Source organism: Ammospiza caudacuta, chromosome 7 (genome assembly GCF_027887145.1).
Source record: "Ammospiza caudacuta isolate bAmmCau1 chromosome 7, bAmmCau1.pri, whole genome shotgun sequence".
NCBI lineage: Eukaryota > Metazoa > Chordata > Aves > Passeriformes > Passerellidae > Ammospiza > Ammospiza caudacuta.
In genome coordinates, this window is record NC_080599.1 from 36797945 (window position 1) to 36820953 (window position 23009).

The following is a 23009-nucleotide window of genomic DNA, read 5'->3' on the forward strand; positions in this document are numbered from 1 at the left end:
CCTCCCAAAGCTTCATCTCTGTGGTTCAGGTGGGTGTTAGCAGAGTGACATCAGTGTTGTTGTCAGGAGGTCTTAGAAAAAAGTATTACAGTAGGCTTCAGAAAATAGTGTTTATAGATATGGCAATTAACTTGCTGCATGAAGATTGAGGAAATAGGCACTTTGTGAAAATATTCTCATAGATGTCACCGCCTGTTTCGGTGTCATTTGATCAATGAAAAAAAATCCTGAGTCTTACAAGCAGGTGTTGGTACTTTGAAGACTGCTATAAACCTAAAGGAGATGGTTTTATTTGAGATTATCAGCTGCATAGGTTAATCAGAGCAGAACATTTTCAATGTAAACCCATTTTAAAACAAAAGAAGTTATGCTGCTTCAAACAATGGTGAGCATTTATGTCATCTTTTATTCTTTAAAAATAGTACACTTGGGTTTTTGAAAATCATCAGGAAGTATTTCCTTTGCCAGTTCAGTGCCTCTGGGATAAGGTAAAACAGCTTAAATATTCAGTGCTCATGCAGGATACACCAACAGATTTACACTACTACACAAGTTCCAGATCGTGTATTCAGCTTTATTCTCTTATACAAGAGTTGGTCTTCAAATGCTGGAGCACTGTGATAATTCAGCTTTTTCCTTCAGTTGATCTTTCATACATTGATTCCTTTTAGTTTCAGCCTTTGATACTAGTTTTTGCATTGAGTAGGGAATTCTCACAATTTGAAGGGTATATTCTTATCTGATGCAGGAATGACAAATTAATGCACATCCTTGCTTTCTTTAGTTGGCCCCATCAGAGAAAGAGATGATGCAGTAAGAAAGTTGAGGGGAAGAAAGATTCCAGCTAAAGTACAGCATTAGTAGTCATCAGCTAGAAAACAGAAAGAGGGTTAAGAGAGAGAGGAAATTAGATTTTCATAACAGGAAAGATAATGAGACTGAGATATAAGCAAATTAAAATGCTAGCTCTTACTTTCAATGGTGAGAATACAGGTGCTAGCAGCTGAGCCTCTATTGTTGACTGCTTTACACATATATTCCCCTTCATCTTCTGGGAAGGTTTCTGGCAAGTAAAGGCAGTAGGTTTCTCCTCTTTCAATATATTGATAGTCCTCAGAGTCCTGCAACATTTCCCCTTCAAACCACCATGTAACTTCAGGTTTTGGTTCTCCAGTAATTTTAACTGTAAATCTCACTGGCTCGCCGTCAACAACTGATGTGTTTTTCAGTGACTTCTTGAACCAGGGAGCTCCAGATCGAGCCTGATCCTCATCTTCACAAGTAGAACCATTAATAATGCTTCCTTCTTCTTCTTCTTCCTCTTCCCTTTTCTGTTTTAAAATAAGTTGAATTTAAAGTAGCAATAGCACTATGACTGATAGTGACACACATTTCATTACAAGTTACTGTGTTTCTGAGAAGAGGAAATTCCACATCTGTCCTCAATACATAACAATGCACCCAATCTGGGCATGCCACGGGCAGTAAAATGCATTTTAATGAGGCTGGAATGTTGGTGTAAAAAACAGACAGGAATGTCAATTCCATTTTCAGACTATTCACAGGATGTCACATACTCTGACACAGGATGTCAGCAGTGTCTCACGCTCTTCTGCAAGTGTTCAGGTTGGATGGAGCTTTGAGCAGCCTGATCTCATGGGAGGTGTCCCTGCCTACATCAGGGGAGTCAGAACTAGATGATTTTAAGGCCCCTTCAACCCAAACCATTCTTTGATTCCATGGAGAGTATGTGCAAACACCAAAAGCAATTTTATATTATTTCAGCAATTCCTAGCACCTGCTAAAAGAAGCAGAACTTTCCTTTTGTATCTGGTAGTGTTGCCTACAGTGGTAATTTAGAAGCTAAGTTAAATGACACAACTGGAGAAGATTATTTTGCAATTTATACCTTTTGTAATGCTGCATCGATTTCTTTTTGCTCAAACTGCATGCGTAGTAATTTCTGCTCCTCAATCCTCCTCTGCTCCTCTTCTTCTCTGGCTCTTGCCATTTGCTCAAAACGAGCCTTCATGTTCACTTTGTGAGTAAATGGAGCCTCAGATTTCATGGCTGGTGTCACATCTACATCATCATCCTTGGGAAATAATAATTAAAAACATGGCTTAACTATTATTTATTGCCTTAGACATATATATGATAGCAAAACCAGTTTTGTGTTCCCAGAGTTTTTTTTTTAACTTAGCAGAGCCACACAGAGACCTGGTTTTATCAGAAGTTTGTTTGAGTGTAGGGTGAGTTTTGTAATAGTTCATCCAAGGATAGGACAAGATTTTTGCAAAAGTAATTTCAAAAATTCTGTGTAAAAAAATATTGCAGAAGTTTTATTCATATAAAAGTTGAGCACTTGTTGGCAATTTTACATCCTCAGTGACTGGATTATTTTGCCATGATGTTGGATTGGGTTTAACACTGAAACAGTTGACCTTATGAAAACAATGAGTGTCAATCATTAAATTAAAAGCTCACAAATAGGACAGACTTTGAGCTGATGCTGAAGTGACTCCTGTGGAGAAGAGCCAGAATGAAGTTCAGATCAGGATTAGTACTCTTAAGGTTTTACATTTCATCACAAAAGCTCACACTGAGCATATGGATTCCAGACCACTTTGGCACTGATAGCTCCATTTCTTGGGGTTTCCCCTCTGAAAAACTGAAGGTTCTGGTCTGAAATACAGATGAATAAGAACCCTCTTCTGCTCTACCCTGAGGAGTGAGTGTACATCACAGAGACTTGATCTTTAAATGGTATTGTCTGGATTGGGTAATTGAGTTTTTTATTCCATTCATGTAGTGGAGAATGAATTAAGAGTCAGAAGGAGAAGCAGTTCAAGTGATGATTAATAGGTAATTCTCAGATATGATGTTTTAAGCCCTCAGACTGGCAGGTTTCAGGTTAAAATGCTGAGCTGTAGGGCTTTGAGCAGAAAAGCAGAACTCTGCTTGACCAAATCACTGATAATAAACTGGTGCTGTCTCTTTAAGGGATGCTGAGGTGTGATGTCCTTAAGCATCCAAAGGAAGGAACAGGAAAGAAGGAAAAACATAATTTTGGAAACAGCAAAATTTTATCAAAGCAGCAGCATTTTCCACTGCTGGATCATTAGTGTGCTGGTTAAGTAGATCATTAACATACACAGAATGCATCTTACCTCTTGAAATTTTTCAGCTTCCCTTTCTCTGATTTCTTTATCCATGGCTCTTCTCTTTGCCCGCTCTTCTTCAATCTTCTTCTGTATTTCTTCTTGAGACAGTTGTCCTATTTTTTCAAACTTGCTTTTTAAGTTCTTTGCCTGGATAGAACCACTTCTTTTTAGCTTCATCAATTCTTCATATTCTTTGCTTAACTCAAAAGTTTCAGCCTCTTCTTCCAGCTGTTCAGAAATGACAGAATGTGTAAGATGGAAAATACCCTCATTATTTTTACCACCTATTCTCCCTCCAGATGGTATAATTCAATACATTACAGCTCTGTTAGTTATTTGAAATTTCCCCTGTAATTTTTTTTTACTTTGCTATCTCATGATGAATGCATTTGTATCATATCTCAACTAGATACAGATTTTAAAATACCTTGCTTGAATATCCCATTTATTCAAGGGTTGCTGTCAATAAACTGCCCTTCTTGGATTCAGAAAACCAGACACAATACAAAAAACTTACCTGGAGTCCAGAATTCACCTCTACTTGCTTGTAATATGATATGAAGTAATCCTCTAAAATACAGCTGTTTTGTTAAAAATAAAATACTGCCTTTTTTATCTTTTCCTAATTCAATGAAAAAGTAAATGACATTTCAAGATGTCGTGGCTGGAAAAGAAAGGGCAGTTGTGGATCCTGCAGTCAAACCACATGGGAAGCTGTAATTACTGATCTTTTTCTCCTTCCTTTTATGTAAAGATGTAATGCATTTTTAGCTGGATGTCCCTGTCTCTCCCTGCTTCCCCAGGATTAGTTGAGAACATCACAAGCTAGAGCCTTTACTATTTGCTCAAGCTTTGCAACAAAAATAATAAAACAATAAATTAATGTTGTTCTCTAACATTCAAAAGGGAACAATAAAAGAATTGCCACCCACAGCCACACTGAAGTGCAAAGTTCATCAGTGTGATGTTTTAAACATTGGCATGTAAAGCAGATTTTGTGTGTGATTTTTGAAATCAACTGTGCCAGTCTTCAAACCCTTGAAACACCAATTAGAAAAAAATTGAGCCCACTGTATTTTTCTCATTAGGTAGCACAGTATCTCTCTAAGGAAAAGCAAGAATATTGCCCTTTCTCTTACTTCTGTTTTTGTATTGTCTTTTGGGAACTAGATATTCTCCCAAGATCATAAATATTATCTAATCATTTTACTAATCATCCAGAAATTCAGAAATTATTGCAAAACCAAACTACAAATTCATAACTGTACTTGCTTCCAAGGTGGGAGTGGATAAACACATTTTCCTGATAGATTAGTGACAAAAAAGTCATTATATAAAATGTTTTACAAATAACATTTTCTATTTTTCTTTCCTTTCACATAATATTGAATGCATTAATTTAAAACTTCTTTCAAAGGAATTATTCTTTCCAGTCTTAAACTTTTAGTAACAAAGTGATAAATTTTATTTTTACTCAGAGCACACTTAACATACAGTTTGATGTACAAACCTGTCCCATTTCTTGTCTCAGCTGTTTAAATTCTTGCCTTTCCATTTCCAACTTTTGCCTACGCTCTTCTTCTGTGCGCCTCTTTTCCTCCTCCATTTTTTGTTTCAGCAACTCCTCAAAATTAATTTCCAGTTTACCAGGTATGAGAGATTCTTGAGAAAAGGTTTTAAACATTTCTGGTGATTCATCATCCAGCACCTGCTGGAAATTCAGAGCATTAATTATATCTGTGATGAAATCACAGCATTGTTCAGACACTTGTGGTACATAAAGCTGAGTGAGTGTTTGTCACATCTGCCCCAGCACAGACAGGGGCACTGTGCCAGTGTGGCCATTCCTCTGATGCTGTGGGAGCAGTGCTTTGGGGGTTGGTATTTCACTTTAGTTACAACACTAAACTTCTGTCATGAAGATTAGGTGGTTTTTTAAAGTGCAGTATTTTCCCTCTGTAGGGGAGGGTGTCCTCTAAATGCACCTTTAGAACCTAAAGCAATTAATTCTTGTTTACTTCAGACAAAGTGTTTGTGTTTAAATGTCATTGCTCTTAATATTGAAGTACATTTATCTGTAAGCTTTCTCTTAAGCAATCTGAATTACACTTGTGTTCTAAAGCAGTATTAGTATTCCCAGTAAGGATAAAGGAACAGAACATTCAGAAGAAGCTCTTCTTTTTGCAACAATTGTTTATGTTAAGCTATGTGGCTAGTTTATTGATTTATACACCCACTAGCAGGGGTTTCCTCCTTTCCCTGTCCCTGAATGGCTTCAGAGCATGGTTAGGCCTGGTTGGCTTTGGGAGCAGCTGGCCTATCTTTTAGACTAATCTGTAAGATAGTAGGGCCTAGGAAAGGCATTTTTCATTATGTCCAAAGCAGCAAGTGCAAGAACTAATATTTTATCAGACTGAATTTGTTGAAGTACTAAAATATTAATCTGAACACTACAAAAGCAGCCAGTAGTTGACAGTGAGTTATGCAGGAATTTTAATGTCAGTTTATGAATAAGAATATATGTGCATGTAACTAAATAAACTTACTACCAGATTGTCTCAACAGGAATGTGGGTAAAGGTGAGGTCAGGCACTGGTCAGGTATTGAACTGGGGGATGATGTGGCTTTTGGCACTGTTTGATCAGCACAGGTTTGAAAAGCCTTGTGGCAAACATGGGAGAGCTCAATGTGCCTTAAGTTGTAGACATTTCCAGCAGCAGTAATCAGTCAAATGATAGCAATAATTAAAGGAGCAATATTTCCTTTTGAGAAAGTGCTCTGACTATAAAGGGACAGAGAATAAGCATTTCTGTAAGAGCCTCTGGCACTACCTATATTTATTGCTGCTTACTGCCACTGTAACCCACACCTTGCTCTGCTGCTGCTGTTACCTTGGTTCATACCACACTCTTGACCTACTTTGCCCATATCTCTTTATTTGCCACAGCTCTTTCAGTAGTTTTTTAGCCCAATCCCACTCAAATTCTACACATTTTACTCAGATTTTCCCTCTAACTTACAACTGGACTTCAGCACCACCATTCCTTCCATTCTTCATTTGTTTTGTGTAATATGAGCATAATTGTTGAAATTGTGTTAATAGAGAAGTGAAGTCAAAAACCAAAGCTGTGAACTCCTCCCTACAGTGAAAATGATGCCCCAACAGTTTTTAGAGGCTACTCATAACTAAATTAGCAAAGCAACATGAAATTCTTTTGTTGGTGGTGCATTAGTTCATAAGCTCATGACTTCAAGAAGATACCAAACCTAAGTGACCACGAGAAGCATCAATTCAGAATTTGCCCTAAGGAATTCAGAATCTGTGCATGCACTAGCAGCTGTCTCTGTATTTCTAACTAAGTTATGAAAACACAGCCACCTTCTCCCTGGTTAAAAACCACAAAGATTTAGTTGAGCTATGTCACGCACAAAACCTCTGTGGTTAGTTCAGTAAACATTTTAGCCATATTTTGTGAAATTAGGCCATACTTTTTTTTTCTGCAAAGTGGAAATGGTTGGTAGTGAGAAACTTTCCTGTAACAATCATGGTTTGTAGCACAGTCAACAGGAAAAGTTTTTTTGTTTTGTTTTGGGGGTTTTGTGCTAAGACAGGGTTTTTTTGCAGTCTCTACCAGAAAAAGATTGATGAGCGTGAAAGATTTCATTATAGAAGTGATCACACTGATGCTGGGGAGCATGGAAATAGCACAGGGAAATGTGAAAGAGGGAGATCCAAAAGGAGGTGGCATTTGTGTTTTCCAGCCACACAACTACCATTTCTACCACTTCCAAAACAAAATTTAAATGAATGAACATTAAAAAGTTCCTGGAATAACAATTTAATGTTCATTTTTACTGCCTTTGAAAGGGAGGACTATTATATTTTTAAACATTTTAGGACAATCTTCACTGCTGCTACATTTTGTAGCAGTGGGAAATAAGGAAAACAGAGGATTATATTCTGTTAATAGTAGAAAATGTAGTATTCATATTCAGGATGCTACTTAACAGAGAACTGTCAAGTGCATAAATGCTAAAAATGTATTTCAGTTTTTTTTTTAGTTACAGACCACTTTGACTGTCTGCAAGTAGAGCAGTCACAGCCACTGTGCTGGTATGATGGATTACACCCTGTTGATCAGTGAGGTTTTTCTTGCCTGGACACTTGAGTTTAGGTTCTTGCTACACTGACGCCAAAAAAAGAGTTTCTCAAGAAAGCGGGAAAAAACAGAAGAAGCACGTGCTTTCTGGGCTTCCTTTAGTTCTCTACTGCCTTTTCATAAAAAGTCTCCAGTAGCATTCTTTTGTTGGATTGAGGGTATTTTTAAGTGGCTTTAGGTTTTGTTTTCTGTCTTTGGAGATACAGACAGACACTATTTTTCAGTACAGCATCAAATATAAATTCACATTGTAGCTTCTCTAGGTAGTCTTTCAGCACAAGTCTTTGGCCCAGTTTCTAGGCAGAGGGAGCCCTGCTGGCTGTATCAGTACTCATACAAAGTTTTCAAAGTATTGCTTTGAATGATTGAGAAAATGTTACTGGGCACACAGTTGGCCTTCCCCAGTTCAGCCACAGAGGATGCAGGAAGGTGCTACCAGATGCCTGGGTTATTCCACAGTTCTAGACTGGCAGGTCCTGCCCTCCCTTTTGAAACAAACACTACTTCATTCTAGTTTGTATTTTTGTAATTTAATGCTGTATTTCCTGATATCCACCAATAAGTAACTGGCTTATACCCAAAAGCCTGCTGAATCTTGAAGTGGTTTAACTGTATATGAAGACCACAGTTAAAAGCTCTGTGGCCACTTTTTTTTTTTTTTTTTTTTTTTTTTTAATTATAAATAGTAGTTGCCAACCCCTGAAATCAGGCATCTTTCTGTGCTTTCAGGTAGAGTATGTCAGTCCTAACCCCCTGAAAATTTCTCTCCAGTTTAATCCTAACCCAAATTTTAGAAGTCCTTGCATATGACAGAAATCTGTGTTTGTCAAGGGAAGATAGTATTACAAAGTGTTCTAATGGTAAACACCACAAGTTATTTTTTGTTTTTCCCTGAGCAAGCATTAAAAAGATCAAGTAGCAGAGCTCAACCTTTTCATTTTTTCTCCCTGAAGAGCCACAGATGATTGGAAGTTACATAGTTGCAGTGAGCATTTTTCTACTATGTCATTAATTAGTAGTGCTTTTAGTAGTAAGAGTGGACACCCTGTCGAGGTAAGGGAATAAACTTGGAGCTGTAAAAGAAATTTCTCTTCCCAAAAAAAAACTCAAAACAATGAACCCTCCTTGTGGAAACATTTTGGTTCCCAAGTATGTTGCATCTAGTGTAATAATACCCACTGGATATGATACCTGGTTTGGACTGAATTATCTGAAATCCTCTCTAGGCTGGCTGTGAGGAGGGATTGTTCTCTGATTACTTTTGGTAAATGAACCTGACTAGTTTACCCCATCACCTTAGAATAAATAGTAAAGTGAACTAATTAATGAAGGAGTTGAAGCATGTACTCCTGACTTTATTTAAATGTTTTTCCCAGAGTTTCTTTCCAGATTGGGATTTAGGTAAAAATTAAATTCTGTGCTAAACCAAAATACCATACCATGTTCTTCCTTGCTTCAGCAAATGCTCTTTTCTCCTCTTCTATGCGTCGTCGTGCATCCTCTTCTGCTTTCCTCTTTTCCTCTTCTCTCCTCTGCCTTTCTATCTCCTCAAAACTGAGTCTGAGTTTACCAGGGCGGAATTCTTTAACAGCATTTTCAGATTCTTCATCACCACCTTCATTTATCTTAAGAGAATAGGGAGAGGAAAACGTAGAAAGCACTTACCCAAACAAGAAAAAATATTCTTTATTGCAAATAAATACTCCATTCCTTTCTGATCTTTTATAAGTACTGTTTTCTCTTTGGGGGGAAAAATGCATCAAGACTTAGGTTCCTGTGAGCATCATTTAAACCTTTGTTCTAGCCAGGGGAGCAAGAAAAGAAATTTTCAGTATCATACACATAGCTTTTATAATTTTTAAAACTGTGTTGAGTGTGTAATTCAAAGAACAGTGTGTTACCAGGAAGAGACTGAACAGTTAAGAATATACTTTATGGTCTCATTGTTGGATCATTTACTGTAAATCACTCTCTATTCTCTTTATTTACATCATTTTCGTAGATGTTTATATCATCAGGTCTTTTTGTTTGTATAGAAATTGCTTTCATCAGTGCACCACTTAAAGAAATGCTGTACAGTCTTATAGCAAATCTGAATCAGTTAGCATTTTACTGTTATTCCAGACTGAGATTTTTGTTTCTTTTCTTTTTAGACATTTAATCATCACTGAAGAAAAGGAATTGAGATACTCTGGTCTCCTCACTGTAGCTTCTCTCCAGTGAACTCTTACGTGCTAAGAGAAGCCTGTGCTTTGCAAGCTGCAATCAAGAGCCCCTTTCAGAGGACATCCCAGAGTATTTTATCTGTTCATGGAGGGAGTGACTGGGAGCTGTCAGAGTGCTGATAATCCAGATCTCTGTACTCTGAGCAGCCCTGGGACTGGTATGTGGGATAGCCTATTAAGGGAATTAGAGAAATCTTTATTTGAAATTTGTAAGGGAAAAAAAAAGAGAATTTAAGGAAATTAACTGCTGGATTCTTAAGAAAAATGTTCACTTCAAATTTTGACAACCACTGGTCGGTAGGTACAGCTTCATGTTAAAAAAAAATTCTTGTGATGTAGAGAATTTGTAAGTTAATTCATATGACTTGATAAATAAATGCATAAGCATAAGGAAGGGAGATGTGAATTAATCTTCAGTTAGAACACCTAAGTGACTTCATGGAATTTACTCTCCTTCAGTTTCTTCACTCTTCTCCTTCACTAGAATCTCTTGCCCCAAAAAAAAACCAAAAATGTCCATTATTGACATAATGGCAAGGTTATTGGTGTGAAACAACAGCAGTTTATTGGAGGTGGAGATGAAAAAGTAAACCACAGTTTGGGTATCTGCCTAAACCTAGAACTCTCTCAATATGGACCAGTTGGAAATTTGTGTGTTTCTGTTTTCCAGAAGTTCTGTGTTGTTGGTTTTGTTTAAGTTTGTTTCTGTAGAATATAAATATCCTAAATATTTTGGAAATATAATTGAAATAGTGATCTAGAGCTGTTTTCCAAAACTGTCCATGCATAATTATACTCTGTTAAAGCTAGCAAATTTCCTATAGACAATATTTTCCAAGTTTTTATGGAAGATTAAAATCTCATTTCTTGTTAATCTTGTTTGTACGTGACTTTTGTGTGCGAATTAAGAAAGTCATAGTGATCATGACTATACAGGGGAAATGGAGTATGGAAAAATAAGCTAAGCTAAACTATCTGGTTAGCTTAGGTTAATACTAAGTGTTTGATTCCTTCAGTGTGATCCAAGAACAAACTATAGTGAGCTCTGGGTATAGCTGATCTAGCTGACTTATGATAAAGAACACATATAACAGCTTGAAATAGAGATAAGGAAGAAGAAAAGAGAAGAATCACATACAGGAAAGAATGTGCAGATTGTGTACCAGCATGAACAGAACGTGTGCTTACCATTCTCTGCCTGGCTTCTTCAAAGGCACGCTTCTCCTCTTCCAAACGCTGCCTTGCTTCTTCCTCTGCTTGCCGCCTTTGGTTCTCCTGTCTTTGTCTTTCCAGTTCTTCAAATGTCACTTTCAGCTTACCAGGAGACAGAGCATCTTGAGTTTCACTGTTTTCATTTTCACCCTGGGTAAGAAAAATGAAACAGTTGTATCTTAAGCCAATAAATATCTATTATATAGGTATTTTTGGATGACTGCTTTACCTGGACTAATGAAAGGCACTTGGGTTCCTTAAGGAGTTGGTTTTGTTTCTCATCTTTTAGTGCCATTTCTTCATCCTGTGTCTTTCCTTGTTCTGCTCTCTCCTTTCCTGTGTTCTCAGAGTTTATTTTCATCTTCCCAGATGTCCTGGTGCTTTTTACAGGCACTACTGTAACTAGCAGTGAATCATCCCCTTCCTGTCCAAAAAGATATTTATTACATTTTCATGGCACTTGACTTGTAGGTAGCCTCAGTTCTTAATGAAGCTGCTGTTTAACGTGTGTGCACCAAAGCTTCCAAAAGATTTACTTGTATTGAATATTACCCACGAGAATAAAGTCACTAGTTTTCTTCTAATATCTGAAGAGTATCAAGAACTGAATTATATTTTAAAAATAATGGCTGGCAAGCTCCTTAATTCCTTTATGGATTTTCATTAACTGTTTGCCATAAAAACGCAAGGTTTGGGAAAGAACAGGTGTAATTTTGAATATACAACAATTGTAACCACACTCTACTTCCAGTTTTGTATTTATTATGTAAATGATAATAAACTGCAGCTGGAATAACCCAATAGCTCAACACAGAAATATGTAATTTGTAATTTCTAATATGTCATTTGTCAGGTACAGTAATTGTTTCTTGAAGGATGTTGCTGCTTCAACTCTTTATTTACAACTTATTTGCCAAAATATAATTTACTCATATTTTTCCCTCCTGCCAAATAAGTTAAAACTGATGAATTTGCAGGTTTAGTTTTTCTTTCCAAAACTGTAGTAGGAGTGTGATTTTCTTGTGTTAGTGAAAGACAATAGGACCTTTGGGCCCAGTTTTTGAAATGAAACATTTATTTGCAAGATAAATCAAAACCCGTATGGTATATTAGTAAAAAAAATAACAAAGTTAACTGAGTGAGGTGTTCAAACATCTGTATATTGTCAGAATCCCCCTTTAATTTCAAGTTTAAGGCAAAGAGCTTTTAAGATAATTCTTTGCAAAGCCAGCGGACTTAAAAGAATCCCTAATATATATATATATTAGGAAAAGAATTCCTAATATATATAAAATAATTCTGGTGGCTTTGAATATTTACATTTTAGATGTTCTTAATTAGCCACAAAATATTCATAGTGCAGGCTCTGTTTCAGACTTCATTATATTGACTTCAAGTATAGAGATAGTTCCATATACATTAAAAATTTGTTAACTCCTTGGTTGAACTTTAATTAGGTATTTCTGTGCTGTTTTCTAAGTTTTCCCAACCCAAATTACAATAATAAAACAAAGTGAATAAAAATGTAGGTGAACATTTCTTTAAAAAAATCTGATTACCTCAGCTGCTGATTCAGTTCCCGTATTGTTAAAGTCATCAATCTATTAAATGAGAATTTCATATGATTACATTAATTTGGCTCTTTGCCTTAGAGTTGCAAACATAGAACTGGAAATTCTTTTTGTATCAGTGGTATGTATGTAGCACATAAATTCACAGAGGTGGTAAGGAGCGAGGCTCTGCTGGAATACTTCAGATAGGTCAGCTTGTCGAGGAAGAGGCAACAAGACATAAAACATCCCACACAAAGTCTGCTAAAGCATTCTCTACACTGCTGAACCAAGAACAGTACTTCAGATGTCCATTCTTCATTTAAACATTCCAGAATTATGTAAAAAAAAAAAATTAAAAAAACCCCTAAAGCTAAGTCATTGATTATATCTGATTCAAGTGACATTGTCTTCCCCTCAGCTCCTGAAAAAAGCCTAATGCTGTGTTTGCTTCCCATGCTGTGCCTATGCTATGACCTAAAACTGACACACTTTTTAAAATTCTACATGTAAGCACTTCTGCCTTGCAGGGTAGATTAAATATATGCTAGATACAATGCCATTTAAAAGTACAATTTTAACCATGTTGGAAGTTCTAGTAGAAAAGACTATCCAAAAACTGACTTCTCCTATAGCACTGCTTTTCATTTCTTACAAATTCAACCTAAATGAAGTACTACTGTCATTTGGTTAAACAGAAATTTGCATATGTTTTTAGTCTATAATTTAAATGCTTACTCTCACTGCAGTACTTGCAGCACTGAAGAAAACTTGCAAAAGGAATTAAGTTTGATATCCTACAAAAGACAGAATTTGCTTTATTGGCATCAATAAAAGTTGGAGTCTGTTCATATGTTATATATATATGCAATGATGATTCACAAAATGGCAAAGGAATAAAACATGACCTGGATCTTCATGATTTATTATTTTTACTGCATTGGTGTTGTCTCATTTTTACCTGCCAATGGTGTTTTACTACTTCTTGCTTGCCTTAGTTCATGTATCACTGAGCTCTATCCACTAACTTACAAGGAAAGGTTGTCTAAAGTAAGAGTTTATAAAATACAAGAAATATTTTCAAATTAGTTTAGTAAACTTATATGCATATGACACCAAAATTTGTGCATGGTTTCTAACAGGTTTATGCCTGTGCAGTTTCATCTGCAACTCAACTTTGGAGCTTACAAGAAAATTGTTACTGTAAAGAAACAAAGACTGAACATTATATCTCACTTCCACCCCACTGAGCATCTCCCATGTAAATCTCTACTATGAGAAATCTTAAGATCAATCTTTCTGATCAATACAAAACATTTTTAGTGTTTGTTGTTTACAATTACATCATGACTGTTGGGATCAGATAAACATACCTCCTGTGCCTTTTTTGCCAATTCTCTTTGAATTTTTCTTTTCTCAATCATATCTTGTTCAATTCTGCGCTTTCTTTCTTCTTCCGTTCTTTTTCTTTCTTCTTCTTGCCTTTGCTTCTCCATTTCTGCAAACTTGCCTTTAACAGTTCCTGTGGACATGAAATGCACAGCTCAGCAGTTCCATCACCCAGGGAGTTCTGTGGCCATTAAAGTCAGGCCTCTCTTACCTATGAGCTTTGGAACATAACCCTTTTCTGTTTTAGATAGTTTGGTGTCATCATCTTCATCAGATCCAAGCAGTTCTTTCATCTAGTTGATGAAACATAGAAAGTAAAATGTCTTTATAACTTAAATGAAATCCCAGTATTATTGTATTCAAATAATGTGAATAGATTTTCAGATATAATAATAAATATTATAACACAAAAATATTAGCAAAGAAAATAACCTCCTGCTTTCTCCTGTTCCATTCTCTCTCTCTAACATATTGTTCTTTTCTTCTTTGCTTTTCATCTCTAGATCTCCTTTGATTTCTTTCTTCCCTTGCTTTCTGCATTGCTTCAAATTTATCCTTTACATCACCCTTGTGAAGCTTGGGCACATAGGACTTTTGGACGGGTTTAGATGAAGAAAGCAGAATCTTGGTGAAGATATAGAAGAAATGAAGATAAGAAAAAGAAAGGTGAAACAGATGGACAGAATACTTCTGATAGATTGGATTAGAAAGAATGTAAGAACATAAAAAAAGAAGTGCAATTGAGATTATGAACTTGGTGCCATGAGCCGTCATCAGTTAAGCATCATTATATTTGTTCATAAATAGTCATAAATTGTAAAATATCCAAAACAACATTCAGCATTATATTAAACTATTAAATTAGATACAGATTTTTATTGTTGCTTTCAATCTTAAGCAGTCACCAAAGAGACTCTCTACCCCCAACATTTAAAAGAGATAAAAAGACATAGATACATAATACAATACATATGAGAGTTTCCCTGCAACACTTCAACAGCCATCTATAGTTTTTAAATAAGCAGTAGTGTTTCTTAATTTAAAACTTGCAATATGCTTACTTTTTCAATATCTGGAAAAAAACAGGAGCCCAGAGATTTTATGTTACAAAGTGCAAAGATCACTGGACCACCAGGGCTCTGATGGTGATACAGCAAATGGAACTTCTTTGCCAATGGTTACTCTGTGGGTGTCCAAACACCAAAGGCTCCCACTTTCAGAGCTACTGTGAAGTTTTGTCTTTCTACAGTGATGACAACGGGAATGTTCTCAATAAAATAACACTGAGAAAACTGGCTAAAAACATGCTTTGTTTCATATTTTCCCAGCTACACCAGAAGTTTTTGTTCCTGCTACTCAGTAAGTCTATGTAGAAGAGGAAATACTTGAAGTAGCCTAGTATTTACATTTTAGCATCAGATGTAAATGTTGCCCAGAATTTCGCCACCAACATTTAAAACCTTTTCCATATTTCACCTTCCTCCTTCATGTTTTTCTAATAAGAACATAATTCACAGATTCCATCACATCTTAAGCTACTTAACAAAACCCCTTTCATTGTCTAAAAATACCAGCAGATTTCCAGTATAATTGTCTTTTACAATTATTTGTAATTATTACTTCTGCAAGCATCAGTTGTAAATTATTACATTGCCTTGATTACTTTAAAATTGGTACATACCTCAGTTTTCTGTGCAATGTCATTCATGGTTACTGTACTGTGCTCTGCACCTGGTATGTTTAAGATGGCTTTCAGTTTCTACCTAAAAGAAACAGTTGTAGTTACATTCCTTTCTTTTCCTTTTAAATGATGCTTTAACCATCTTCCTGTAAATAAGTTTGCATAGGCTGAAATTGATGGATCACAATTTCACTTGGTCCGCTGGGGCTTTTGCAGACATGAATAGGTTCTAAGTATGCCACAGTAATTAAAAGAACAAGCTTATGATTCACTATTCATGCTCATAACTCGTCTATATAGTCCTAGATATTGGGTTCTAATTTCCATTTTAAAAACAACAAAACTCGGAGCCAAGCTCAGGCTGCCCGTGCTGCTCGCTGCCAAGCTGCGGCTCCCGGGGCTCGTCCCGCAGCTCCGGGTCCCGCCCGGCCCGAGCGCGATGGGGCTGCGGCAGCGGGAGGGGAGAGGGGCTGGGGCAGCGCCTGCTGCCATCCCGGCCTTCACCCGGCACACGGCACCGAGTCACGCTGGCCTTCTCCAGGGAAAAGGAGTGGCAAAAGCTATGAAATGGGATAGGTAAGCCAATTGTATAATGTAGTTGTGTTCTGGAAATTACATAGCATTTTTCAGGAGAAAATTGTTCAAAATTTTAAAGTACACTGTATACTAGGAAGCTAACAGAAAGGCACTTTCTCTTCTTTTTCTCTTCTTTTCAGCTTCAGATCTGTCAGAGCCCATGGGAGGAAGGAAATCATGATGTGACTCCAGTGCTACTACTGTTGTATTGTATTGATCCTCTGAGTCCCAGGAAAGCCTAAACTCAGTGTGCCAAACATGGTGCAAATAAGGGGCTCAAAGATTTTAAGCAGAAGTGCTGGAAAAGCAGCTTAGCACTGCAAGGGACCTCTCACTCATGGTTTAGAGGAGCTGAAGTCAGGGATTTTCATGATACAGAAAGTTAAGCTCTTATTTTTCAAATTCTCTAAGTGTTAATTGCAAACAGATTATAAACATAGAAATATTTATGCACTTTTAAAAATAATTAATAGTAAGAGTTTTTTCATGTAAACTCCTCAAAAATACACCAACATCACCAGTGCTCGCTGGCACTGCTGTAGCTACACAAAAGGAATGGGATTCTTGGAGATCTTGGGATGTTTTTCCCAATGAAAGCAGTCACAACATATGAAACGAGAGCATTTAGCTTCCAACACTTGCCCTGATTTACAAGCTCTAAACTCCTCAATTTTGGCTTCAATAGGGATGTTCTGGAGAGCACTTTCGTGTTCCCTTTCAACCAGTTAGCAGGGAAAGTCACACCATCCTCACCCCACTCCTTCATTTGTAGACTGATAGGAATCCAAGGCATTTCAGTTTCTCACTTGTGAACACATGAACATATAATCACTAAGTAGCAGTTCCTATTGAGATTGTTTCAGGTCAGCAATTGCATGTTAGAATTGTGTGGAGTCTAGAAAGGCAGATAACTGCATCAGCATCCTGTGGACTCGGTCTCCCCAGGCTTTGCCATCCATTTGTACACTGTGCAGGATTTTCCCAGCTCTGTAAGCTTTAGCTGACTTCTATCCATGTAAGTAAAATCCCCACTGTGATCAGTGGAACCTTAAAACTACTGCAAATCTTTTAACTCCTTTATTTCTCTAAGCAGGTCTTAGAGAAAGTTCTCTGCTCTCATCTTTTGCTACTCTGCTCATTTAAAGGCTCCTTCCCCACTTGGGGCTGGCAACCTTTAGCCTTGTACTAAACATCCAGCAGCTGACTCAAAGCTTGACTGCAGGAACCCATCAGAAAACAAAGGAATGTCATGAATTGGTGCAATCCTGCATTGAAGTGACCTGGGACACAGACACATTTTACCCTTGACATGGGGCTGGAGCAGAGAACACTCAAAGATAATCTGTCACAAGGAATTCCACCTCACCTCAACACCTCAAGGTAAGGTTGCCACAAATTGTGACAACAGCAATGTACCCCATGGATAGGGCTTCATCTTAAAGTCATCTGAAAAATGACTATTCCAAAGTCTGGTTTATTAGTGCAATTAATTGTAAGAAAATGTTCCTGAGTCAAGACTTTTTCTTGAACCTTTCTGATAGTTCAAATTACCTGAACCTCAACAGTGGGATAACAAATCTGAAATTTTTCTTAGAAGTGCAAAAAAAGTTGGAAGAAATCTTTGCAAATTCCTGCTGTCTGAACTTCCAAAATAGTGCCAGTCCAACAGGCTGTGGGCCTCCAAGATGGCAGATATGTTTCTGCCATTTGGAATACTGCCATATCTGCTATTACTTTAGGCTACTTTCCAGTTCATTGGCATCACTAACTCTAATATGTTTGAAGGTTAGCCAGCTGGCTCTAAGGCATTTTGCCTCTGCAAGTCATCCTACCTCCACCTCTGATGCTAAAAGATATTGATATAAAGCACCAGCACACTGCTGAACATGATAGCACCCACGTGTGCACTTCCAGCCCCCTGCATGGCCATTAAACCTTGAGCAGGATGAGCAGCTGGACCCTGCCTCGGGCACCCCTCAGGGCAGATGGGTCATTTCCAATAAAGACAATCAAAATATTGAAGAAAAAAAGAAGCACTCTTGAGTTTTGGGTTGGGTCTGTGAGGCAGTGACCACAGCTTCAGGAACAACCACTGCAGACAGAAGCTCCTCTGCATCTGCCTCAGCATCAGGAGAGGCTCACAGTCCATGAATTGGTGCTGAGAAAGTGGCTGCATCCCTGACACCTACAAATCATGGAAGAACAGTGCCTTCCCATCTGCCAATAGCTCTGCAGAAATATGCAGTAATAGATTTTCCAACCCAAGAAACCTTGACCTACTAATTTCCTTTTGAGATGAACTAGTTATATTAAATCACCCATTTATATGTATGTATTCTTGTTTTGTATTTTCATCTAATAAAGGCCATTCTTATTTTTTGAGGCAACACGAGCCTGCCTGTTTAGCTCCTTACTTCAGAAACTGTTTATCCTATTACAAAGCTGTCCAATCTTAATATTCAGTCTCACCTTTTCTTTTCTTTCCCAAGATCAACATTCCCCAGCAGAAGCTGTAAGAGCTCCTCATTGAAGCTTCCCACTCAAAAAGAATCCCAGATGATAATTTTGAACATAACCATGATCAAAAAATCAAGTTCACCTTGTTACCCTTTGCCGTCCCAAACTCATCACTCCAGCATTCACCTGAAAATAGTGTAATTTTTTCTTCTCTCCACATTTTATCTTTCCTACAATTGTCATATCTTTGATAAAGTTAGTCTGGTGTTGGGAGGTTTATACTGAAAGTACCAGACTGCAGGGTCCCTTTGAAGGGTCCTCTCCTCAAGAAAAATTTAACCTGCACCCAGTGATCAATGGTCCTAACTCTGGAATTGGAAAAAAGAGAAAATGCCACTTAATTTGACTGGCTGTTATGCAGAGAGAGTGAAAAGTTTAAGTGAAAATTTAACACAAAAGCAATAATACATAGGAAACCAGGAACAGATCAGAAACGTTCTGTAAAATATAAATTACTGCTCTCAAACATCTTACTCATTTACTGTAAATGGACAAGCAATCAGCTCAGATATGCCTTGACCTGTTATGATCACAGCACTTCTTCAACTTTTCCTGCAGCCTCCCTAAAATCTTTGGGGAAGAAAAGTAAAAAAAGAAAACCATTAAGGGGACACAGAAGTTTGATGGCTTACAAGTCCCAAAATCTATCTCCTTAAATTTAATTAATTTCCATTTCTGAAAGCAGGTCATAGTCCTCAATTGATAAAAAAAAGTTGTACAGCTTTAACCAGATTAAAAAATAAAAAACCTTCCCATAAATAATAAAATTTGCTTTCTTTTAAAAAAAATCTTGTTTTTCAGGGGCTTGATAAGCATCTTCACAGACACAAAAAATGCCATCATTTCCCTGAACCAAACAGCACTCTTTACAATAGGAGTATGAAGTCAGGACTTGAAAAAAAGGGCCCCCTGCTCTCCTCCTGGGTACTGTGGGTTATAAATAAGCCCTTCATGGCACGGTCTCAGCTACGTTTACCATCTGTCCCCTCTTTGTGATCCACTTGCAGGGAAGTCTCCATTATATATAAGAAAACCAAACTGTGAGAGTTGGAAACTCACTGCTTGCAGCCAAAGCACCAAGCAGAGGCAAACACAGTCCACAGCACTGGAATATTTAATAAAATATTAAACAGAACTGGATAGAGGAGGGGAAATGGCCATCATTTATGTCCTGCCTGTAACTGCTCTGGAATGACACTGCCAGTTGTTGTACCAAATTACAGATACTGAAGTAGATACTAAAATTATCATGCACAGAGGAACATCCTGAGCTGGCATCAACCATCAGCTTCACGGCAGCCAGTGAGTTATGACAATTAATACCAGCTGTCTAAACTTCTCATTTTGTATAAACACAAAATGCAAGACTACTTCCACTTACTTGTATTTCCTTCATTAAGCCTTCATAATTAAAGACCAGAATGCTTACCAACAAGTGGCCCAGTTAATTTTACAATCTTTTCCTCAACCTTTGAATTTATCAAACTTTGACATTTATTGAGAGTCTTATTTTGTTGTAGAATACTCCTTGCAGATAGGGTGTTCTTTATAAAAACATATGCATTGTAAAGGATGCTTATGTTTTACACAGCTGTAAACACTCTTAAAGCAGCAGTGCCAATCAGCCCAACTGTTAAAAAATGTGATCACCCTTCTCTGCACAAAAGGTCTGCTGATCCCTTGCTCTATTCTGCTGTTATGGGGTACACAGGCTCCACAGCAAACATAGTGGGGGTTCAGAGACTGCTCTGGTAGTGGGGAAGTCCTGCTGGCATCTTCTGGCCCATGATTTCATGTTCCATGGTATCTGCTCATCCAAATGGAAGTGGCAGTAAATTGTGAACTGAGATTCCCGCGAGATAAACCAGGATATTTTGTCCCATGCCACAGTTTCTCCATTCCCCGCTGTGTCCGGCAGCTGAAGATGAACCAAGTGCTCTGTTGACTTCAATGACAGGACTCCAGAGACCAAGGAAACACAAATGCTGGCCACGAGGTGCTATTGCAATCTGTATCTTCCCTGCTGACAGGACACAGCCTTTCTGCCTCTTGTCAGAAATGCTCTTGGCCAGCTCAGACTGAAGCAGGGCTGGTCAGCCACAGTGGCCATGGCCTGAGCTCTGCCTCTGCCCCCAAGGAGAGGTCTCCAGGGCTTTCCAGAGACAGGCTGCTGCTTCCCCTGGAGCAGCCCTACCCCGCTGCTGCTGGTGCTGATGCCTGTAAAGAGCTGCATCGTGTGTACCACCCTCGCCTGAGCAGGCACAGCTGCCCTCAGTGCACAGCAAGGGTCGCTTCCATCGCCTCCTGCACCGCTCTCCCAGCGCCATGAGCTTTCCCACTGCCTCCCCTCAGCCAGCTTGACCACAGCACCGGTTCTCCTTAAAGGAGTTTCAAAGCTTGATAACCACATCAATGCTTGCCTGGCTTCTTTCACTGAGAAAACTACTCATCTAATACATTCCAAATGCAGTCAAAGTGTTCCTTACTAATGTCTTACCATCTACCCAGGTCTTCTATTTCACCATACTGTGCTTTCTGCATAGACCAGTCATGTTGTCATAATTCTGCATGCTCTTTAAATGATACAGTTAGCCCTCCTACAGGACTAATTATAATTCATAATTTCGTTTACTTGGACAATTTTCTAGGAGATCTAATGTCTCTTAAGACCTGAGATCTAAGGTTAAGAGTACAGTGTTTTCTACCATGCAACTATTTGCTGATTAACTCTTGAAATTCTAACATGCTTGAAATTAAACATGCTTTTTTCAATACTTGTCAGCTTAAAAGAAGCCCTTATTTACCTAAAACAAACGGGATAACAACTAATTTGCAACCTGTCACAGAAGCCAAATATTTCTTCCAAGCCCCTCTGTTTTACAGCCATCACTCCATAGTGAAGCAGAACCAATGGAGCATCCAGTACGCCCTCGCTGCTGATACCACACCAACAAAACTGAACTCCGCGCCTAGAGACACGCGGCTTCCGAAAATCGGGGATTTCGGGGATTTTCAGCTAACTTTAATGAACCGCACATCACTCACCGCGGGTCCCTCACGGCAGGGCGGGACGGCCCTCCCGGGCTCCGCGTCCCCCGGGCCGCCTCACGGGGCCGGGCGGGCAGAGCCCCGCGCACGGCGGCGCCTTCGGTTAAACCGCTGCGGCCGCGCCCGCCCGGCCCGCGCCCTCAGGGCCCCGCTCCCTCACGGCTGCGGCCGCACCGCCCCCGGCGCTGCCCGGCCCGGGCCCTCCCGCCGCGGCCGCGGTGCGAACGGGTGGCTGCCCCGCAGCCCTGCGGGCAGTGCTGGGATCGGCGGCCGGCGGGGCGGAGCGGTCTCGGCGGCGAGAGGAGACAGCGCTCCCGCCGCGGCTCCGGCCGAGGGGCGCCGCGGGCAGCCCCAGCCCCAGCCCCGCCGCAAGCCGGGGCAGCGGGGCCGGCTGAGGGGCGGCGGGGAAGGGAGCGGGGCGGGGGGGCCGGGCCGCGCTGTGCCCCGCGGCGGCGGAGCCGCTCTTACCTGTGCGCTGCCCGCGCTGCGGCTCGGGGCGCTCCGGCGGCGGGCGGGCTGCGCTGCCGAGCGCCCCTTGGCTGCGGCCACCGCTCCGCCGCTGCAACTTTCCATAAAAGTCGCGACGCGCGCCCGGCGCCCGCATTCCAGGCGAGCCCCGCGCCGCGGCAGCTGGCCCGGCCCGGCCCGGCTCGTCCCCGGCCCTGCGGCTCGGCGCGCCGTGCCCGGCCCCTCGCTGGCCGCGCGGGGGGCGCAGCCAACCCCCCTCCCGCAGGCAGTAACTCGGCCAACAGGCTAATTTTGGGCTGGAAGCAGCACCGAGCTATAAATAACCGGGGCGGCGAGGCTCAGCTGCGCGTCCCTGGCCGTGCCGGCCCTCCCACAGGGCAGCGGCCGAGCGGCGGCGGGGGCTCCGCGGGCGGACCGGGACCCACCGCGACCCGCCGCCCCCACCAGGACCCGCCGCCCGCTTTCGCCCTGCCCGTGCTCGTCCCGAGGACCGCGGCTTCCCCCGGCCCGGTACCGGCGGGTCTGCGCCGGCTCGCCAGCCCCGGGTCAGCCCCACTCACCGCAGCCCCGGCCCCGCACGCAGGGAGCGCTCCGCTGCCCCGGCTCGGCCGGCCCGCGGGGTTTTATACCTACGGCGGTCCGGAGCCGGGTCGGTTAATGGCACATGGAGAGCGATCAACTAATAATAGTAATGTGACAGTCCGCTGATGGAGCGGGGAGGAATCTCCCTAGTGCCAGACTGCGAGAGGCAGAGCGCGGTAGCTCAAAGCAGCGCCTGTCGCTGGGAACTTTACAAAGCAGCGGCAGAAACGTGATTTTATTACATCTGAGCACATTCCTTTTCCTGCTTGAAGATGACTTTTTTCCTACATGTTCAGCTGCAAGGTTTCCAGTGCAGAACTTTCCTCTTCCTATCTCCCTGGTATTGTGTCTGCCGGACCGGAGCCCAACTTCCAGCCGGGTTATCAGCATTAGGACAATAAGCACACGACCTTAGGCTGTGCAGATCTGAAGCACGG

General features: G+C 40.2%; 1 protein-coding gene across 9 annotated transcripts; it reads right to left on the minus strand.

Moving 5' to 3' along the window:
* Positions 1-245: 245 nt before the first annotated feature.
* On the minus strand, positions 246-22565 carry NEXN (nexilin F-actin binding protein). 9 transcript variants are annotated; one of them, XM_058808454.1, is made up of 14 exons: positions 22551-22565; positions 15382-15463; positions 14133-14324; positions 13912-13993; positions 13685-13833; positions 12321-12362; positions 10991-11185; positions 10738-10911; positions 8764-8949; positions 4675-4875; positions 3171-3392; positions 1910-2095; positions 974-1331; positions 246-871 (listed from the first exon to the last, which is right to left on the minus strand). In XM_058808454.1, the coding sequence occupies exons 2-14, from the start codon at positions 15406-15408 to the stop codon at positions 858-860; spliced, it is 2028 nt and encodes a 675-aa protein (XP_058664437.1). In that variant the 5' UTR covers positions 15409-15463; positions 22551-22565; the 3' UTR covers positions 246-857. The 9 variants fall into 9 exon arrangements, with proteins under 9 accessions (XP_058664437.1, XP_058664434.1, XP_058664439.1 ...); XM_058808451.1 differs by lacking the exon at positions 22551-22565 and adding an exon at positions 21991-22165; XM_058808456.1 differs by lacking the exon at positions 22551-22565 and adding an exon at positions 21991-22164 and having other exon boundaries at positions 4675-4872.
* Positions 22566-23009: the final 444 nt, after the last annotated feature.